The 19,202-nt window shown below is 63.8% G+C and overlaps 1 protein-coding gene across 1 annotated transcript in view; it reads right to left on the minus strand.

Annotated features, from left to right (window-relative positions):
• RELN (reelin) overlaps positions 1-19,202 on the minus strand; it is a 52,468-nt gene that overhangs the window by 2,142 nt on the left and 31,124 nt on the right. The window contains exons 32-62 of the mRNA XM_076066974.1: positions 18,875-18,951; positions 18,494-18,652; positions 18,055-18,255; positions 17,478-17,847; positions 16,958-17,104; positions 16,675-16,852; positions 14,197-14,281; positions 13,825-14,052; positions 13,316-13,520; positions 12,335-12,437; positions 11,984-12,222; positions 11,490-11,713; positions 11,026-11,179; positions 10,550-10,808; positions 9,822-10,071; positions 9,310-9,478; positions 8,693-8,833; positions 8,086-8,263; positions 7,694-7,887; positions 6,900-7,165; positions 6,047-6,213; positions 5,334-5,557; positions 4,442-4,619; positions 4,157-4,338; positions 3,523-3,617; positions 2,974-3,225; positions 2,697-2,881; positions 2,312-2,388; positions 1,836-1,997; positions 1,081-1,283; positions 116-350 (exon numbers count right to left, since the gene is read on the minus strand). Of these exons, the coding sequence (XP_075923089.1) occupies positions 116-350; positions 1,081-1,283; positions 1,836-1,997; positions 2,312-2,388; positions 2,697-2,881; positions 2,974-3,225; positions 3,523-3,617; positions 4,157-4,338; positions 4,442-4,619; positions 5,334-5,557; positions 6,047-6,213; positions 6,900-7,165; positions 7,694-7,887; positions 8,086-8,263; positions 8,693-8,833; positions 9,310-9,478; positions 9,822-10,071; positions 10,550-10,808; positions 11,026-11,179; positions 11,490-11,713; positions 11,984-12,222; positions 12,335-12,437; positions 13,316-13,520; positions 13,825-14,052; positions 14,197-14,281; positions 16,675-16,852; positions 16,958-17,104; positions 17,478-17,847; positions 18,055-18,255; positions 18,494-18,652; positions 18,875-18,951 (5,787 nt within the window). The remainder of the gene's footprint in view (positions 1-115; positions 351-1,080; positions 1,284-1,835; positions 1,998-2,311; positions 2,389-2,696; positions 2,882-2,973; positions 3,226-3,522; positions 3,618-4,156; positions 4,339-4,441; positions 4,620-5,333; positions 5,558-6,046; positions 6,214-6,899; positions 7,166-7,693; positions 7,888-8,085; positions 8,264-8,692; positions 8,834-9,309; positions 9,479-9,821; positions 10,072-10,549; positions 10,809-11,025; positions 11,180-11,489; positions 11,714-11,983; positions 12,223-12,334; positions 12,438-13,315; positions 13,521-13,824; positions 14,053-14,196; positions 14,282-16,674; positions 16,853-16,957; positions 17,105-17,477; positions 17,848-18,054; positions 18,256-18,493; positions 18,653-18,874; positions 18,952-19,202) is intronic.

The raw sequence follows: 19,202 nt of genomic DNA on the forward strand, positions 1-19,202 counted from the left end.
CTCGAACTCGGGTGGTCGGGCTCGTAGCACAGCGCACTAACCGCTGCACGACCGCTCCCCACATGTACGTACGCACGCACAGCGCACACACGCGAACAGGGCCGTCGGGTCACACCTGGCCAGCGTGAGGTCGAGGGGCCGGGTCACGGCCTCGCGGACGCCACAGCCGCTGAAGTACAGGGCCTTCCCGTGCGCCAGCGGGTTGAGCGGCCCGCAGCCCTCGGGAAGGCCGCCCCCGGCCAAACGGCCGCCCCCGGTGCGGGCCCAGCCGCGGCCTAAAGACTCCTCCGACTCGAAGCCCTCGCGCATCGCTGTCGCGAGGGGCGACTCCACCGTGCCGCAGTCGTCCCCTGTGGGTGACGCACGGACGGACGCTCGTGTACAGACCGCGGTGACGAAGATCCCCCTTGTAGCCTTTGACAGACTGTTGGGGCAAGTGTTGTTAGCGATGAGCACCTGCGAAGGCCGGGACGGCACACGACGGGGTGGGTTCCAATAACCACGCAAGGCCGCCTTTGTCTCCTCGGGGACTGATGATTGCCGCACCAGTTACTAAGTTTAAGACTGAGCTGAGTTAGGGGAGGTCCAGGACCAGGACCGGTTGAGATATTCGTCAAGGGATGTTGGCTGTGAGCGGGAATCAAACTTTGCTCGGTGTTCTTAACGCAGTACGCACAGACCAAACGTTTGCACACGGAATACGCACACTTGAGTTGGTACAAACGGCAGTGGGCTTCAGAAGGGATGCTGACCAGCGATGGAGACTAGCCACGGACTTGCACGCCAAAGGACGCAACGAAGGCCGGGCGGACGTCCATTACGGAGAAGAAGCGATGGAGTCATCGCGTGTGTAGCGAGCTGGGTGGATCGTTACATCGCGAGACCATGAGAGATGGCAACAGCTTGGGGAGTCCTTCATTCGGCAGTGGATAGGTCACTGGCTGGGCCCTCGGGCTCCACTGTGGAAACAGCGACCACTAAAGGCGCCGGTCAAGGATTTAGATCGGGGATGGATCCCCATAACCCCATTGTAAGTGGCCCGGGTTGGATGGGGGGAGCGGGGTGGGGGTGGTCACGGACCTGTGGAGCCGTCGTCACAGACGCAGACGGCGCCGTGCGTGCACCTCCCGCGTCCGCTGCACAGGCGGGGGCACGGCTCCCCCACGAAGACGTCGTCGAGCCCCCAGGCGGGGGGCAGCACGGCACGGTCGGCGCCGGCGCCGCCCCGCGCGGCTCCCTTGCCTCCCGCGCGCCGCGTCAAGATCCAGCGCAGCTGCGTCGCGCTACGCGGACGCGGCACGCCGTGATGGCGATGATTACAATCGTTACTGCCGACACAATCGTTGATTACCGATGCGTCGATGGACGACATCGGTGCCATCAACATCAATGCCATCGTCAATCAACATCGTAATCCCTACAATATATCATCATCGGCGCCTTGACGCAATACAAATCTACGTGTATGAGTCTATGGGTCTCTAGGTCAATGCATCTCTATGCAAGCCTGTGGGTCTTTATAAACGGTCTCTTTATGAGTCTATGGGTCTCTATAAACATATGGACCTGTGTAAATCTGCGAGTCTATATAAATATACCAAGTATATTTATATAGACTCACAGAGACCCACAGACTCGGAGACCCATTTTTTTTGTCACCCATTATGCTCCTATCACGCACAAGCCCTCACCGAGTCTCACGACTCTTAGTCAGGGGGGTCCTGCCGCGTTTTCTCAGAAGAGGGGGGGGCGACCGTCGCTCCCTATATAATCCCTCTCGAGTTATTTACAACGCAAACCGCGTCGCGTCGTTTCCACTCCGGCCGCGAGCTCACGTGGACGCGGCGCCGTCGGGCAGGCCGAGGGTGACGCGGGTCCAGCGCGGCGCCGTCGCCGCCGAGTACACGGAGGCCTCGTGCAGCCGGAAGGGCGAGCAGCCGGCGCGGGAGGCCCCCGACGGGAGACACTCGCCCTGCACCAGCGCCCACTGGTCCCGGCTGCGTGCCGAGGGGGGGGGGGGGACACGGTGGCGACATGAGCCGCAACGGTGCCACTGTGGCCATGCAACCCAAACTGTCGGCCGCACAGCAAACCCACTGTGCTCTGCGTTCCTTCAACCGAGGAGGAGGAGGAGGAGCGACGCGACACGAACTCTCTCTGTGCTGAAGCCCTCTCGTCGTCGCGAGCAACAGACCCTCCACATTGGCATCTCACTCCTGAACATGTTGAGGCCATCATGCACAAGAATAGAATCGCGCGGAATGGTGGCCGTTGTTGTGGCTGTTGTTGGAGTGCCGGCGAGCGTACTCACCCTGCGTCCGTGCTGTACTCCAACCGCACGGAGAAGTCGTCGGAGCAAGCGTCATCGCCGCCACAGCCGATCGCAATCTGCTCGCTCGCACAGGCGCCGCGTGGACATCACTCGTGGGGGCAGCAGGGGCAGCAGCAGAATACAGGGGCAGTAGGGGAAGTGACATTGGAAAAAGCCACAAAGCAACATCGCCCCCTACTGGCGGGATAATCGTCACTTACCCGGCCAGTGCTGTGTTCACCTTGTGCCACACAGGGACAGCTGCCACCGGTGGTCCCCTTTGGCTAAACTGTCGTGGGGAGCCCCGAGATGTACTGCAAGGGCGGTGCGGTGTCGGTGATAAGTGGTGATGACGATGACGACGAAGTTTGATGAAGTTCATCACCTGGAACTGCACCATGCTGCCCGGCGCGATGATGAGCTGCCGTGTGGTGAGGGAGGCCGGCGTGGGCAGCGGCTGCCCCCCCGGCCACACCAGCGCCCCCCCGGGGCGGGAGCAGAACCCGGCGGCGGGGGCGGCGTGGGGGTGAAAGGTCCACAGGTCCTCGCGCGGCGCGGCCTCGCCCGAGCCTGCAACGTCAGCAGCGCCAAGCCGCTCGTCGGCGATGCCGCGTCGCGGAACCAAGAATACCCGCCCAGCGGCCTCGCCGGGTAACCCTCACCTGTCTGGAAGTCGTCCACCAGGATGCTGGGGTTCACCTCCTCGCCGCCCACCAGCACGTCGTCCAGCGCCCACGTTGCCCGCGCGACGGCGGCGGTGCAGTTCAGCAGCCCCGTGCGGCCCAGCGGGCACGGCTGCCACCAGCGCAGGCGCGTGGAGTTGGAGAGCGCCACGGGCGAGAGCGCCACGTGGTCGCAGCGCGCCGTCGCGTAGCGCTGGGCCTCCATCTCAAACAGCAGGTGCCACCGCACACCTGGGGGAGGGAGGGGGAGGGGGGGTGGTACGGTGTCGCAGTGCCGCACGTTTCTCAGCCAGCAGGTGCCGTAGCCGAGGGGGTAGGGAGACACGAAGCCGCCTCAGCACGGGTTTGAATCCCTGGCTCAGGTAACGGAGCACCGTTCATTCACCTGCCGACCTCCCCACGGCGACAGCGTCTCTCAACTGAGCGACCGCTTTGGCCGGAGCAGCGTGGCGACGCTTTACGTTGTTAACCCTTACACCGTGAAGAAGTTCGCACAACGCAAGCGGCGATGTCGCCGGCGCCTCTCACCGCCGTCCGTTGAGAACTGCAGCAGCACCGAGTCGGAGTGGCCCCGGGCGGCGGGGCCTGCGCCAACGTCGATCCGTGCGCAGAAGCGGACGAACCTGGGCACCGCACGGGACGGCACACACACACACACCGTACGCCCACAGCAGGTCAACAACGCATAAACCAAAACAGAGTGCTCAAGCTACCACATTTCTGGCAGGCGCAACCAGCCCCTCCTACTTTTACATAGCCACGCCCATGCGCCTGCAAGCGCTGCCCACAGCGAGTTGATTTGCTCTTTGTGATGTTAATGCCGCCTACTTCTTATAGGCCTCGCCCACTACTCGGGTAGCTCCACCCACAGGAGCCCTGCTCGCTGCCCTATCACATTTTAACCCTGGGACAAGGTCCTGGATTTTACAACACTTAAATTGGGGACATCGGGACTGTTTCCGGCCAAGCCAGGACATTCGGTAACTTTACAAAGTGTAGGACACCACACAACGCAGCATGGCACACGCAGTTACGAGATGCAACCATGCAGAGCGAGCGACGTGTTCTCGCGGGACTTCGCGTTGCCAGCTGTTCAGGCTGGGTTCAACTCCCAAGGAGTCCAGAGTGCTCGCCGTGACCCCCTGACCCCGTGGCGACTCACGTGGCCCCGCGCAGGTCCAGCTCGGCCGTCGCGGCCTGCCGCGCTCCAACGCCACGGAAGTGCAGGGCGACGCCGTCGGAGACGACGTCGCAGGAGGAGCAGGGCCCCCCGCCCTCCACCAGCTCCCACGAGTCCGGATCAGGGGTCCCAGCGGCCCCCCCAAAGCGCTCCTTCAGCAACGACTGAGACGAGCGGTCACGCACAACGCTCGCGTGTGAACAATCCAGACGCGCGATGCAAGCGAGTGCAGGTGCAGGTGCAGGCAAGTGAGCGCGCGCATCCCACCGGCCCAAGCCGCGTGCCATGGCAGGCCTCGCCGGAGGCCCCGGGGTCGCACACGCACGCCCCCCGCACGCAATCCCCACGCCCCCCGCAGTGGCCCGGGCACGCGGGCCCCACCCAGAAGTCGTCCAGGGCCCACGGGGCCCCCAGCTCCTCCTGCAGGGCCCTGAACCGCACGGGCCTGGCGGGGCGGCAGCAAGAGGGGGGCGAGCGAGTCAACGCCACCACGTGGGGCCGTGCGGCCGTGCGGCCGTGCGGCACAGCGCCCAGTCGTGCGATCGCGTTGTTGTGCCGCCGGAGTTGCCGCGACGTCACGTTTGGCGTCACGTGGGCTGACACGACACGGCGGTGATCCCGACGCCACTTTCCCGTAACTTCGCAACCGCGTGACACATTTTCGCCGCACTGCTTTAGCGCCACGTGAGTCGTGAGAGAGTGAAGGCCGCGTCAGTGTTCTTCACGTGCAGTTCGCCCAACACAGGCCGTAGATCTTCCACTCATCGCCAAGGTCCACTCCACTCCGCTCATACAGCACAAACCAGTACCAGCTCAGTTAGAAAAACTTCAATCACCTCTCTTTATTTACACGGCCAGGGAGAATTAATTTCTTATTGATAGCCCTCACTCAGGTCAAGAGGTTATCACGTGATTCACTGATGTGAAGATCACGTCAGGTGGTACTATATCTGGTCTGGGCTCATGGACTACCACCTTTTGTCTTCACAGTGATAATGTTTGCACACATCGCACCAGGTACTCATTCGAGGCCGAGTCAACCTATGGGAGGCCCAAGACCGGTTTGGTGATGGCCGTGCTAACCGCTGCACTACCACTCCCCACACACGCACACACGCACGCGCGCACGCACACACGCACACACATGCACACACGCTACCTCCCGGTGAGGCTGTCGTCGAGGGGAAAGGTCACCCTCCTCCAGCGGCGCGAGGGGAAGAGGGCCGAGGCCTGCGCCACCGCCCCGGTGCACTGTGGGTCGGCGGGCAGGCACTGCGGCTGCAGGTAGCGCCATGTGACGCCGAAGTCCACGGACGCTTGGACGTGCACGGGGCCGCCCCGCTCGTCCCGGCCCTCAGTGCCGTCCCGGCAGCCCACGACCATCTGGGCACCAAGGCATTGTGGGAAGGCCGGTGGTAACGTCGTTGTTATTTATTTATTTTATCCAGGAGAGCCACACAGAGTCGTAGGGCTCTGGTTCAGGAGGGTCCTGCTGCTATGTTTGGATTGTGTGTCAAGATGTTTTCAGAAGATAAATGACGAGTGTGTTTATTATTATACCACGTGGGTGGAAACCGGAGCACCCGGAGTAAACCCAAACCTTACGCGCGGGGGCAACACTCCATCCCCGTATAGATGGAAAGAGATGGAGGTTAGTCCACACTTTGCTGTACCGCCTTCTGGCGAGCACGCCGGAAGCTAATTTCACAACATCCGAGTGCGATCCACCAACCCTCCCCCGCTGCCTCCGCAACGCTGGGTCACAGGCAGCCACGAGGGGCAGCGTAGCCACCGCCGTCGCCTCACCCTCGCGGCCAGGGGTGCGGGGCTCAGGTTGGAGGCGGCCCCCCCGGGCGCTCCGCGTCGTCTCACCTTGGCGTGGAGCACCCAGCCGGGCCTCGGCTCCATGTCGTGCGTGGAGAGCGCGACGGCGTCGCCGGCGCCGCCCGCCGCGGCTCCTCCGCACAGCAGCACGTCCCCCGGGGCCCCGCAGAACCTCCCCACCTCGCAGTCGTCGTGGAACAGCCAGCCGCTGTGCACTGCGCCCGGCACGGCGCGGGAGAAGAGCCGGGTCAGCGGCAGAGGTGCAGGCCCCACAACGGCTTTGTTCTCTACCCTGCTGCCCGCTTTGCTGTGCTTGTTCTGTGCTCACAGCGCCCACGGATCTCCCCCCCCCCTCCCAGCCCCCCCCTCCTCCTCGCCCCCCCTGCAAATGTAGCTGGGTAACTGGCTAAACAAGACTTTCCCGTCTAACAAATAAATATTGAATTGAATTGCTTATGTCATTGCTTGAGGATGAGCCTCCACTCGAGGCTATTTTGGCCTACTCTTCCACGCTGGCCCAGCCATACACTGCCAGGCTCTCGTATAATTATAATAATTGTGTAATTTTATATAATTGCGTAGTTAATGCGAATTGCATCTCTCACAATCTCCAAGGAACCACGGACAAAGCTGGAAGGCAGCAGCAGCAGCCAGGCTACCAACAATTGCCCAAGCTCTGGTGGGGGTTGGGGTTTGTGGGGGGTTTGTGGGGGCTGTGGTGGGGGGTGTGGTGGGGGGTGTGGTGGGGGGTTTGTGGGGGGTTTGTGGGGGGTGTGGTGGGGGTTGGGGTTTGTGGGGGGTTGTGGGGGGTTTGTGGGGGGTGTGGTGGGGGTTGGGGTTTGTGGGGGGTGTGGTGGGGGGTGTGGTGGGGGGTGTGGTGGGGGTTGGGGGGGGAGCTCACGCTCCACCAGGTGCCGCGTGTCCACCGTCGGCGGCGAGTCGCCGCCGCCGCCGGGGGCGCCGTCGGACTGCGGGAGGTCGAGCAGGCGGGCGAGCGGCACGGAGAAGGAGTCGTGCATGCCGAGCGGCCGCTCCTGGCGCCAGCCGCCCACGAGCACCGAGTCGAGCGCCCAGTCGGTGCCGTCGTGCGCGCCGTGCCACGGCTGCCACCACCGCAGGCGCACGCCGACCGCCCGGGCCTCCTCCTGGAGCACCACGCTCACGAAGCTGGCGCCGCGGCACCACGGGCGCATGGTTACGCCGGCGCACGCCGGCGCTCGTTTGAGGCCGACTCAACCCGAAGCCCAGGACCAGCGAAAAATGATTTGCCACCGGCGTTCACCGTGAGCGGGAATCGAGGCATGCTAGCCGCTGCGCTACCGCAGCAAAGGCAAAGATCCCCGTATAGACTTAAACGACTGTCAGGGCAAGTGCTGTTAAGCAAGTCGCATCTATGAAAGCCGGAACGGCGCACGAGGGGGTGGGTGGCCAGCACCACGCCCGACCGCCTTTGTCTCCCGAGTAGCGATGTTTACACACCTCACCGGGTACTCATTTGAGGCCGAGTCGACCTAGGGGAGGCCCAGGACCGGTTCACATAATCGTCACCGGTGTTGGCCGTGAGCGGGAATCGAACTCGGGGCGCCGGGTTCATAGGGCAGCGCGCTAACCGCTCCACCACCGCTCCCCACGTACACGCGCACACTGACGTGTGGACACACGCACACAACCAGGACGAGGGTCCGGGGATCGTACCCGCCCTGCGTGAGCTCGTGCAGGAGCTGCCAGGTGACGCCGCCGTTGGTGGAGAACTGGAGCAGCACGGCCGGCTCGCGCCCGCCCGCCGGCATGGGCGCGGGCGGCGTGGCGCAGCCCCAGGAGAAGGTGAACTGAACGAACTCGGCCAGCGTCAGGTCGAGGTCCACGCTCACCAGCGTCCGCGTGCACGGCTGCGCGACGCGGCGCGTGAACGCGCGGACGTGCAGAGACACGGACACGAGCACACACCGGTATACACACACGCGCGTGTAGCCTGAACACGCCTAGCGGGTGGCGGTGGGAGCGGTGGGAGCGGTGGGAGCGGTGGCGGCTGCGGTGCTCGTGGTGGTGGCGACGACGATGAGAGCGGTGGCGCGTGGAGAGCCCACCCCGGTGAAGCGCAGCGCCGTCCCGGAGACGAGGGAACCGCAGCCGGCTTCGACGGCGCCGCCGGCCACCTGCAGCCAGCGCTGGGGGGCGGGGGGGCCCTGGAAGGCGTCCTTGAGCTGCGTGGGCAGCGGCTCCGTGGCCTCGTCGCAGTAGAGGCCGGCCCAGCCGACGTCGCACCTGGGGAAGGGGGCGTCGTCGCGAGGCCGCGTCCACGCAACGTTGCCGCTGCCGCATTTCTGCGGGGCTCGACCAGGACACGCGGCGCAGAGCTGGAAGCCCCTCCCCTTTCCCGCCAGCCCCACCCGTTTTCACACAGCCACGCCCACTCAGTCACTAGCCCCTCGTGCACAGCGATCACCGTTCGCCGTTCCCGACGTGGGCCTCGACTATCACCGCTCAGCTCCTCCCACTGCTCCGGCAGCTCCGCCCTTTGCTCGCATCACGAGGCCAGAAGATTTTAACCCAAAGAGAAAAATTCGGGCGGGCTTTCTGAAAGCGCTGGGTTGTCCGGGCCCAACCGGTACATTCGCTAACTTGACTAAACATCGCTGGCAGTATCACCCATGTTGCCCCCCCCCGCCCTTCTCCCGTGCCCCCCTTTCTCACGTGCACGCCCCGCGTGTGCAGCGGCCGTGGCCAGAGCAGGCGTCGGGGCACGAGTCCCCGATGTGGACGTTGTCCAGGGCCCAGCTCTGCTGCCAGTCGAAGGGGAACGGCTGGGACCAACGGAACCTGGTGGCGGGGGAGCTGGGGATGCGTGGGCAGAGAGGGGGGGTACGCAGCGGCGTGACAAGCGAGGCCATGGGGAGACAAACAGGGTCACGGAGGCATCGAAACGGAGACACGTACGGAGGCACGAGGCCCCAAGGTCATTTTGAACTCTTCGGGACAGAGAAACATGGGCAGATGAACGCACGTGAACTCGGGAACACATCTGAACACGTGGAGACACACGGGGATGCTGAAACAAGAGGCCAACAGAGACCCACGTGGGGGGGGGACACGCGGACACACTGACCTGTTCACAAGAGGATACAGATGGAGCGGGCACAAGAGCAAACGGACGGACGCACAGACATACGGTCACGATTCCACCGGGACACGGGGAGACAGCAGGGACATAACGACGGGGACACAAGGACGTAGATAACAATGGGACAGCGCACGGAGACGCGGGGGAGACCCCACGGGGGGAGACACGCGGGGGAGACACGCGGAAGCACCGGGTGGACGGGGGCAGAGGGATGGTGATGCGGGTCCAGCGGGGGTAGAGGTCGGAGAGCAGGGGGCCCGGCACGGCGTGGAGCCAGCAGGGGGCGTGCGGTGCGGCGCAGTAGGGCAGCAGCGGCCGCCACGTCACGCCCAGGTCGCGCGAAAACTCCAGGGCGATCGCTGCGGACACCACAACGACGACAACAGCCACCGTCGCCATTCGCCACCGTGCTTGTGCCAGCCTAGGTGCGCTTTGAGTACGTGAGAAGTGCCAAGGACTCGCTGGTAGGAGGAGGTCACGGGACAGACCCAGGTGTTACGGGTCGGCTGAGACGACCGCTGTGCTCCCCACTGTGCCAACGTAGCCAAGACAAATCCAGAGATCCCTCACGTAGCCTTTTAACGGGCTGTTGGGGCAAGTCCTGCTTGTCGCGAGCAGCAGTACCCACGATGGCCGGCACGGCGAGCGTGCCGGTGGTGCGGCCAGCGCCAGCGCCGGGCCGACAGAGACGCGCACGCTCACCGTAGCAGGTGCCAGCATCGCCGCACGACGCCACGAAGTCGAACTGCAGGAAGGAGTCGTCGCCCACGGCCAGGTCGCCCGTCACGGCGTAGCGTGACGACGACTTGTTCGCGAACACCAGCGCGTCGCCCGCGGAGCCGCACGCGGGGCCCCGGAGCCCGCCCGGCAACAGCAGCCACGCGTCGCCCGGCGCCAGCGAAAAGTCGTCCTCCAGCACCGAGGAGCCGGGCGCGCTGCCTCCCACCACCACCTGCAACGGCGGCGGTGCCGCCGCCCCCGCCGGGGATTAGCGGCCCGAGTGGATCAAGGGGTGTCGGGATAACAAACTCAAAATGTTGGATCGTAAAATGGAACGCAGCCACTTTTAACCGTTTACAAATCTCGTAAATTTGATTACGCTTGGGATCATCACGATTGTAATTTTGTCAGCTTATTAGCCTCAAGTGGCGGCGATTTGAGCCTCGTGAAAGTAGCGCAGCGTGTCCGCCGTGTGATGTTAGTAGCCACGCGATGCTCCTCCCATCGCTATTTCTTTTTGGGGCCCACAATGGGTTGGCACCACCACTGGGGCAGACAGATGCAGCTGCCAACGTTCTGACAAAAGCTCGACCAGGAGCTCGCGACCTTCCGACCTCGAAGCCGGCGACAGCCAACTCGGTCGGACGGCGGAACCGGAAAACACGGAAACCCGCGGACAAAATCCGTAATCTTGTGCCGCCCGGCGTCACCTGGTCGATCGCCCAGGGTGTGTAGAGCGCCGGCGAGAGGAGCGGCTGCCACCAGCGCAGGCGCGTGGCCGGCGTCGCGGCCTTTCGCGGCACGTGCAGCGCCACGTAGCGCGGCGCCGGCCCCGACTCGCCGAAGCTCAGCTCCTGCAGGAGTTGCCAGCTCTGCCCGGCATCCGTCGAGAACTGCAGCAGCAGCGGCGCGGAGCGGCGGTCGGGCGCCGTCTTGCTGCAGCCGAGACGCACGTAGAACTGCACGAAGCTGCGCGGTGCCGCCCAGGGTCAGGTAGAAAGAGTTAGGGTCGGGGTTAGGGTTAGCGTCAGGGTTAGACACGCGGTTCACAGATATGGCGACGGTGAGGCTTTAGGGTCGAGGTTAGGTGATTTAGGTTCAGAGTGAGGTTCAGCGTGCGGGTTAGGCTAGGGTTGGAGTTAGTCTTTAGGATCAGGTTCGTCTTGCGATCGTGCGTGCAACTCACGTGGCGCGCGAGAGGTCGAGGTCGTGGGTGAGCAGCATGCGGAGGCCGCCGTCTCCGTCGGCGAACACGAGGCTGGAGCCGTCGGCGAGGACCCCGCAGCGTCGCGACACGCGCCCACCGCTCCACGCCGCCAACTCGGCCTCGCTCGGGGGCTCTGCGCGCACCGCACGGGGGCAGCCGTCAGGGGGGCGGCCAGCATGGGGCAATCATCCACATTGCAGGGCAGGGAAGGGTGCGGGTAAAGCATAAACATTCCCCAGTGCCATTTGCCAATGTTGTAATGGAGCGCTGCGTGCCGTGGTGGCCTGGGGACCGGTTTAGAGTTTAAACACTTTGGGAATTAGGATTTTTTTTAAATGTGAGGAAATATTTACCCGATCAGAATGATTTGCACCCTAGCATTTCGAGTCTCGCGAATGCGCGACCGCGGCCGCGTTGGCACGACCCGCGTCCCGCCGCGTCACCTTCGAAGTCGTGGGAGAGGAAGCTCCGGAGCGGCGGGCGTTGGGCGCACGTGGGGCCCGAGAAGCCGGCGTCGCACTCGCACCGCGCGCCGCCGACGCAGCCGCCGTGGCCGCTGCACATCTCCTCGCACTGCGGCCCCACGTAGACGCCGTCCAGCGCCCACGGGCTCCCCCCCGCGCTCCCCGGCAGGAAATAGCCCTGGTACCAGCGGAACCGCACGGGCCTGCGGGCATCGACGGAGGATGGACGCATGTGGGGGGGGGGGGGGGGCGAGGTTAAGTGGGGGCACAACTGAAACTGTGGGGGGCGGTGGAGGCTCAAGGGAGCAGCAGGGCAGACTCTTCCAGGGTGGTGGTGATGGTGATGATGATGGTGATGATGACAGTGGTGGTGAGGGCATTGCAAGTGCAGAGCGAAGGTGGTCACGATGGTGATCAGAAAGCTGTCGATAACGGGGTCGGCGTTTGCGACGGCGACGCCGCCGTCTCCGTACCCGCACAGCTGCAGCTTGCCCACGTGCAGCGCGTGCCGCGCCCAGCCGGGCCGGGCGCCGGCGTAGAAGACGCTCGGCGGGTGGCGCTCGGTGGAGCACAGGGGCCCCCCCGGGCGGCCGGCGCCGGCGCACAGGGGCCGCAACAGGTGCCAGGTGGCGCCGCGGTCGCGCGAGAACTCCAGCCGCACCGGCGTGGCCGGAGCGCCGGCGGCGGTGTCCTCGCCACACCCCACCGCGATCTGCGACCGGAAAATAAACACAAAAATGTACACCGTAAAGTATCGAAATTGAACATTAAAATAAAATCATTGGTTGCCGTGAGGGCGGCCGGGGAACGGCAGCGGGCGGCACCTGGAACTGCAGCACGGTGTTCTCCGCCACCACGAGGTCCCGCGTGCACGCCGAGCGCTCGCCATCACCGCCTGCCGCGAACACCAGGGCGGTGGCACCAACCCTGCACGGCACACGAGGGGGTGCTTGGTCAACACCACGCCCGGACGCCTTTGTCTCCCTCGTGGCAATGTTTACACACCAAGTACTCATTTGAGGCTGAGTCGACCTAGGAGAGATCCATAACCGGTTCAGGTAATCGTCACTGGTGTTGGTGCACCGTGAGCGTGAATAGAACTCAGGTCGCCGGGTTCGTGACAGCGTCACACACACAGCAGCACACAGTGTCACACACAGCATCACACAGTGTCACATCGTGTCACACACAGCGTCACACACACAGCAGCACACTGTCACACAGCGTCACATAGTGTCACACAGCTTCACACAGCGTCACACAGCGTCACACACAGCATCACACAGTGTTACATAGTGTCACACACACAGCGTCACACACACACAGCATCACACAGAGTCACACACAGCGTCACACACACAGCAGCACACAGTGTCACACACAGCGTCACACAGTGTCACACAGCTTTACACAGCGTCACACAGCGTCACACACAGCATCACACAGTGTCACATAGTGTCACACACAGCGTCACACACACAGCAGCACACAGTGTCACACACAGCGTCACACAGTGTCACACAGCTTCACACAGCGTCACACAGCGTCACACACAGCATCACACAGTGTTACATAGTGTCACACACACATCGTCACACACGCACAGCATCACACAGAGTCACACACGCAGCATCACACAGTGTCACACAGCGTCACACAGCGTCACACACAGCATCACACAGTGTCACATAGTGTCACACACACAGCGTCACACACACAGCAGCACACAGCGTCACACACGCAGCGTCACACACACAGCGTCACACACACAGCGTCACACACACAGCGTCACGTGCCCAACATACACAGCATCGTCCTCGCCGCCGCCGGCGCCGCCCCCGCCAGCTCCCCCCCCGCGGCCGGCGCAGTAGGACCCCGCGCGGCCCCCCGGGTGGAAGAGCCCCCCGGGGCCCTGGGGGCCGAACGAGTCGAGCAGCAGGGCGTGGCCCGGGCCGCCGTCGTCCCCGTCCAGCAGCACGTCGTCCAGCGCCCACACGTGCGCGTCGCGCCCTTCCACGCGGGGGGGGGGGGGCGGGTACGGGGAAGTGAGAGGCGGCGTAGGGTGGGCAGAGGGCGTCACCTAGGGGGAGAGGCATAGTGCGGTGGTGGAGGTGGTGGCGGTCGTGGTGCTGGAGGCGGTGGCGGTGGTGGTGCTGGAGGCGGTGGCGGCGCTGGAGGTGGTGTTGGGGGCAGCGATGGTTGGTGCTGCTCCTGGGGGGGTGTGGGGGAGGCGGCACCTCAAGGGGGGGGGGGCAGGGGTCGGGGGCATCCCAGTGCGGGTTGCTGTTGGGCGAGGGGCGTGGGGGCTCCTCACCTCCGTGCCGCGGCTGCCACAGGCGGAATCGCGTGGCGTTGGTCTGCGCCGTGTGGGGGAGCGGCGCGCTCACAAACAGCCGGTCCGCGGGGGGGGCCGTGGGGTCGGCGGGTCCCGCGCCGGAGGGGGGCCCTGTGGATGGGGGGCCCAGCTCGTCCAGCAGTCGCCAGGAGATGCCGCCGTTGATGGAGAACTGCAGCAGCACGGCGTGGGAGCGGTCGCTCCAGTCTGCGGCGTGGTGGAGGAGCGAGCGAGGTGGAGCGAGGAGGAATCAGGAGGGTTGGTGTCAAAGTCTGCTGGAGTGCGTCAAAGCCGAGTGGAATTAATGTGGAGTGGGGCGGGGAAGCGAGCGCGGAGTGGGAGGAGGCGCACCCGAGGAGAGGAAGCGCAGGTAGAGCTGCAGGAAGTGCGCGCTGGTGCAGTCCAGGTCACGTGACACGAGCAGGCGGGGCCCGTCCTGCAGGAGAGCGCAAGCACAGCCACTCGTTCGCCAATGGTGAGCGAGCGAGCACGTCGCCGTGTGAGCGTGCGAGCCCCCAGGCCGCTCTTGCAAATGAGACTCTACCCCGGTCTTTGGAGCTCTCAGCTGGTCAAATAAAATCTACTTGAACCTGTGGGTATGGCCGCAGAGCTGCGAGCGAACGGTGCGAGTCTGTGGGAGTGCGTGTCAGTGAGTCACCCCACGAGTGAGTCCTCCAGCATGTCTGTCCCACGCACCTCGCGCGTTGCCACGAGAGTGTGTGTGTGTGTGCTGCTCATTTCGGTCATTCAACCCAAAGCACCTGGGTAAGTCCCGTGACTTCCTGCCAGCGGCGAACCTTACACACCTCACGTGGTGATCTCAAAGTGCACCAAGCCTGACACTAGCGCCAAGTGCTGTGTTGACAAGCAAGTGAGAGTGTGTGTGCGCGTGTCTTTGTGCGTGTGTACAATTGTGCGTGTGTACGAGTGTGTATGTGCGTGGAGGGAACGGTGACGTAGCGGTTAGCGCACCACACGACGAACCCAGCGACGAGTCCGATTCCTGCTCATGACAAACACCAGTGACGATTATCTGAACAGGTCATGGGCCTCCCCTAGGTCGACTTAGCCTTAAATTATCACCTGGTGCAGTGTGTAAACATCGCCACTTGGGAGACAAAAATGGCAGGGTGTGGTGTTGGCCACCCACCCCCTCGTGTGCCGTTCCGGCCTTCAAAGGTGCTCGCTAATAGCACTTGCCCCGTCAGTCTGTTAAGGCTATGCGGGGCATATTTGTCTCTTTGTGTGCACAAGTGTGTGTGTATAAGTGCGTGTGTGTGTGTACAAGTGTGTGTGTGTGTGCCACTAAGAGATGGGGCCTTACCATCAGCCCCACCAAAACTAAGCACCTGCCTGGGTATTTTGTACCATCGGACACTCCACCCCCACAACTCCCAATCGGTGATGGGGCAGTTGTGGAGAGAGTGGAGAGTTTCCCATACCTGGGAAGTGTGCTTATGACCGGCTCCAGTTTAACAGCAGAGGTCTCACTCCGAATCAGTCGAGTGGCAATATCTTTTCATCGGTTGCGTAACGCTGTGTGGAAGCTACCTGGTCTGTCGCTCCGCACTAAGCTTCAGGTCTTCTCGGCCACGGTCATTCCCTCCCTTCTCTACGCTTGCGAAACGTGGACCCCCCTAAAGGAACAACTTCGCCGGTTAGAAACATTTAGGCTGGCCTGCATACGATCCATCCTGGGTTTAACCAGACTGGATTATGTGAAGAGCTCACAAATCCTTGAAAGATCTGGGCAAGGTCCCATCGGTAAGCTCCTCCGGCGGGCAAGGCTGCGATGGCTGGGTCATGTAGCCCGCATGCCCAGCCACCGCATGCCGAAACAGCTTTTGTTCGGCCGGATCGAGGGGGCTAAGCGGGCGCGGCACGGGCTAGAGAAGAGATGGAGTGATGTGGTACAGGAGGACGAGGAGCTGAGTGGACTTGCCGATGACTGGTACCAGCGGTGTCAAGATCGGCCTCTGTGGAGGAGGCTCGTGACGGACGCTACTGGTCAGTTGGAGGTAGTCGCCCTCAAACAACAACGGAGGGCGGAGGAGCGACGCTCACAACAATGAGCGGAGCGCCGGGTGGCTAAAGCACAGCAGGTTGGCACAGTAGGGGGCACAGGTGGTGCATCAGCCAGTCATCTCAGTCAGTCGACCCATGGCACCTGGGTCTGCCCCATGACCTCCTGCCAGCGGGCGTTCGACACTCCACGTGGCCTCCAGGTGCACATGTCCTGGCACAAGCGTCGTGGTGACGTCACCGCCACTTAGTGGCGAATGGCGGTTGTTGTTGTTGTGTGTGTGTACAAGTGTGTGTGTGAGCGGAGCGATAGTGTAGCGGTTAGCGCGCTGCGCTATGAACCTGGCGACTCGGGTTCGATTCCCGCTCACGGCCAACACCGGTGACGATAATCTGAACGGGTCCCGGGCCTCCCCTAGGTCGACTCAGCCTCAAATGAGTACCTGGTGCGGTGTGTAAACATCGCCACTAGGGAGACAAAGGCGGTCGGGCGTGGTGCTGGCCACCCACCCCCTCGTGTACCGTTCCGGCCTTCATAGGTGCTCGCTAACAGCACTTGCCCCTACATTCTGGTACGGCTATACGGGGGATCTTTGTCTTTTTTGTTTGTGTGTGTGTGTACAAGTGCGTATGTGTGTGTACAAGTGTGTGTGTGTGTGTGTACAAGTGTGTTGTATACAAGTGTGTGTGTGTACAAGTGCGTGTGTGTGTGTACAAGTGTGTGTGTGTGTACAAGTGTGTGTACAAGTGTGTGTGTGTACAAGTGTGTGTGTACAAGTGTGTGTGTGTACAAGTGTGCGCCCTCGCCTGCCGGAAGATGAGCGCCGGTCCGGAGGTGACGGCGCCACTGGGAGGGCTGCCCCAGTCGGCGCCGAGGCGCTGGGGCCACTCGACGGCGCTCGGCTCCGAGTCGAAGTCGTCCATGAGCAGCGACGGCAGAGGCACGGTCGGCACGCAGTACGCGCCGCCAAACCCCTCGTCGCACCTGCGGCACGCGCGGCACGCGCGGCACGTACGCACGCCGGTGAGCGGAGATGCCGGCGAGCGCGCGCGCCGGCGAGTGGAGATGCCGGCGAGTGCCGTCGCTCACCGGCAATGCCCCGAGAGGCAGGAACCGTGGCCGGAGCAGAGCCAGGGGCACCCGGAGCCCAGGTAGACGTTGTCCAGCGCCCACGGGGAGCCCCGGGGCCCACAGGGGCCCCCACGCTGGATCCAGCGAAACCGCGTGCGGGGAGAGCTGAGCGCACACGAGCGCACAAAGACAAAGATCCCCCGTGTAGCCTTAGCAGACCGTTGGGGCGCGTGCTGTTAGTGAGCACCTATGAAGGCCGGTACGGCAAATGAGGGGGTGGGTGGCCAACACCACGCCCGCCCGTCTTTGTCTCCCCAGTGGCGATGTTTACACGCCGCACCAGGCACTCATTTGAGGCTGAGTCCACCTAGGGGAGGCCCAAAACTCGTTCACTAAAATAGTCTCCTTGTGGAACACTAACCTCCTGGGGTCGGAAATACTAAGTCTGTGTGTTCCTTGTGGTGATTAAGGCGCTGGAAGTGCTGGAAGTGCGGGTGGTAGCGGTGGTGGCGGTGACCGCAGCGCCAGCGCGCCGTACGTGGCGGCGGGCGGCAGGTAGACGGTGACGCGCGTCCAGGCGGCGTGCGTCTGCGCCGTGTAGACCGAGGCGCGCGCGTAGCGCTCGCAGCCCAGCGCCGGCGGCGCGCACTCCTCCTGCAGCAGGCGCCAGCCGCGCCCCACCGACAGCGAGAACTGCAGCTCAACCGCGGCGCCGCCGCCGCCGCCGCACGCCTCCTCCGCGCCGCCCCCCGGAGGGAGCGGCGCGTCGCTGGCGCCAGGCCCCCCGGGCCCCCCAGGCCCCCCGGGCCCCCCGGGCCCTCCCGGTTCCCCCCCCACGCTGATCTCGAACTGCAGGAAAGTGGAGGCGGTGACCTGGTAGTCCCACGTCTCGGCAAGCCGCGGCCGGTCTACTCGCAGCGGACGGAGGAGCCGGAAGGCGGTGTTCGGGGGGGGTACACAGTGACTTACCAATACACAACTCGACACTCAACAACACAAAGCAGCACTACTTCACGAAGCGCCAATTTGCCCGCACCTCAGCCCCACCGGCACCTCAGCCCCATCGGCGGCACATTCGCACCGCCCGTGGCCAGGCCGGGCCGTAGAGGCCTCACCGGAGTGGCCGCCGAACCGGAGGCCGTGATCGCCGTTGCCGGAGCCGGCGCCGCGAAGCACGCGGCCCCCCTGGATCTGGAACCAGGGCCCCCCGCCACCGCCGGCCCCCGGCTCCTCGAAGCCGTCCTGGAAGCCGGGCAGGGAGCTGTCGTTGACTCCGACGAGGACGTCGTCCAGCGCCCACTGGGCCCCGGCGCGGACTGGCACGCACGGGACAGACGCATTGGACCTCGGTCTCCCCTAGGTCAACTCAGCCTCAAACGAGTACCCGCTGCGGTACGTCAACATTGCCGTGGGGAGACAAATGGGGCTAGGCATGGAGCCGGCATGGAGCAGGCATGGAGCCGGCCCCCTCGCGCACCGTCATTAGGCGCTACTCGCTAACTGCACTTGCTCCAAAAGTCTGCCGAGGATACGGGGAGATCTTTGTCTTTGTACCGTGCTGCGGCTGCCACCAGCGGAAGGCGGTGTGCGGCGTCTTGGCCGGGGGCGGCAGCACGAGGCCCACGAGCTCGGGCAGCAGGAAGGAAGAGAAGTCGAGCTCGCGCAGCAGGGACCAGCTGACCCCGTTGTCCGGGGAGAACTGCACGAGGACACCTGCAGCACAGAGAGAAAGCCAGCAAGAGCCAGCCAGCGAGTGGTTTGTAGAGCGAGTACATGGGAGAGTGAGCGAGTGGCTACGGATACAGCGAGGGTGAGTGAATCAGCGGTTTGAATGAGTGAGCGGTCGTGCAACTAGCACGTGAATGAGTAGAGTTGTAGAGTGAGCGAGCGAGCGAGCGAGTGAGCGAGCGAGTGGTTGAGGCTCCGTGGAGTCACCCTCGTTGCGCGTGCGGGGTTTGGAGCAGGCGGTGCCCAGGTCGGTGCTGCCCACGCGGATAAAAAACTGCAGCATCCTGTGGCGTGGGGCAGCACACACGGCACACTGCGTCACAACGCGGCACACCGCGACAACGGCACACTCGCTCACGCAGCACACTCGCTCACACAGCACACTCGCTCACGCAGCACACTCGCTCACACAGCACACTCGCTCACGCAGCACAGCCCACACAGCACACTCGCCCACGCAACACACTCGCTCATACAGCACACTCGCTCACACAGCACAGCTCACACAGCACACTCGCTCACGCAACACACTCGC

The sequence above is a fragment of the Petromyzon marinus genome, chromosome 14, assembly GCF_048934315.1.
Source record: "Petromyzon marinus isolate PM22_M1 ecotype Great Lakes invasive population chromosome 14, UKy_Petmar_22M1.pri1.0, whole genome shotgun sequence".
In the NCBI taxonomy this organism is placed as follows: Eukaryota; Metazoa; Chordata; class Hyperoartia; order Petromyzontiformes; family Petromyzontidae; genus Petromyzon; species Petromyzon marinus.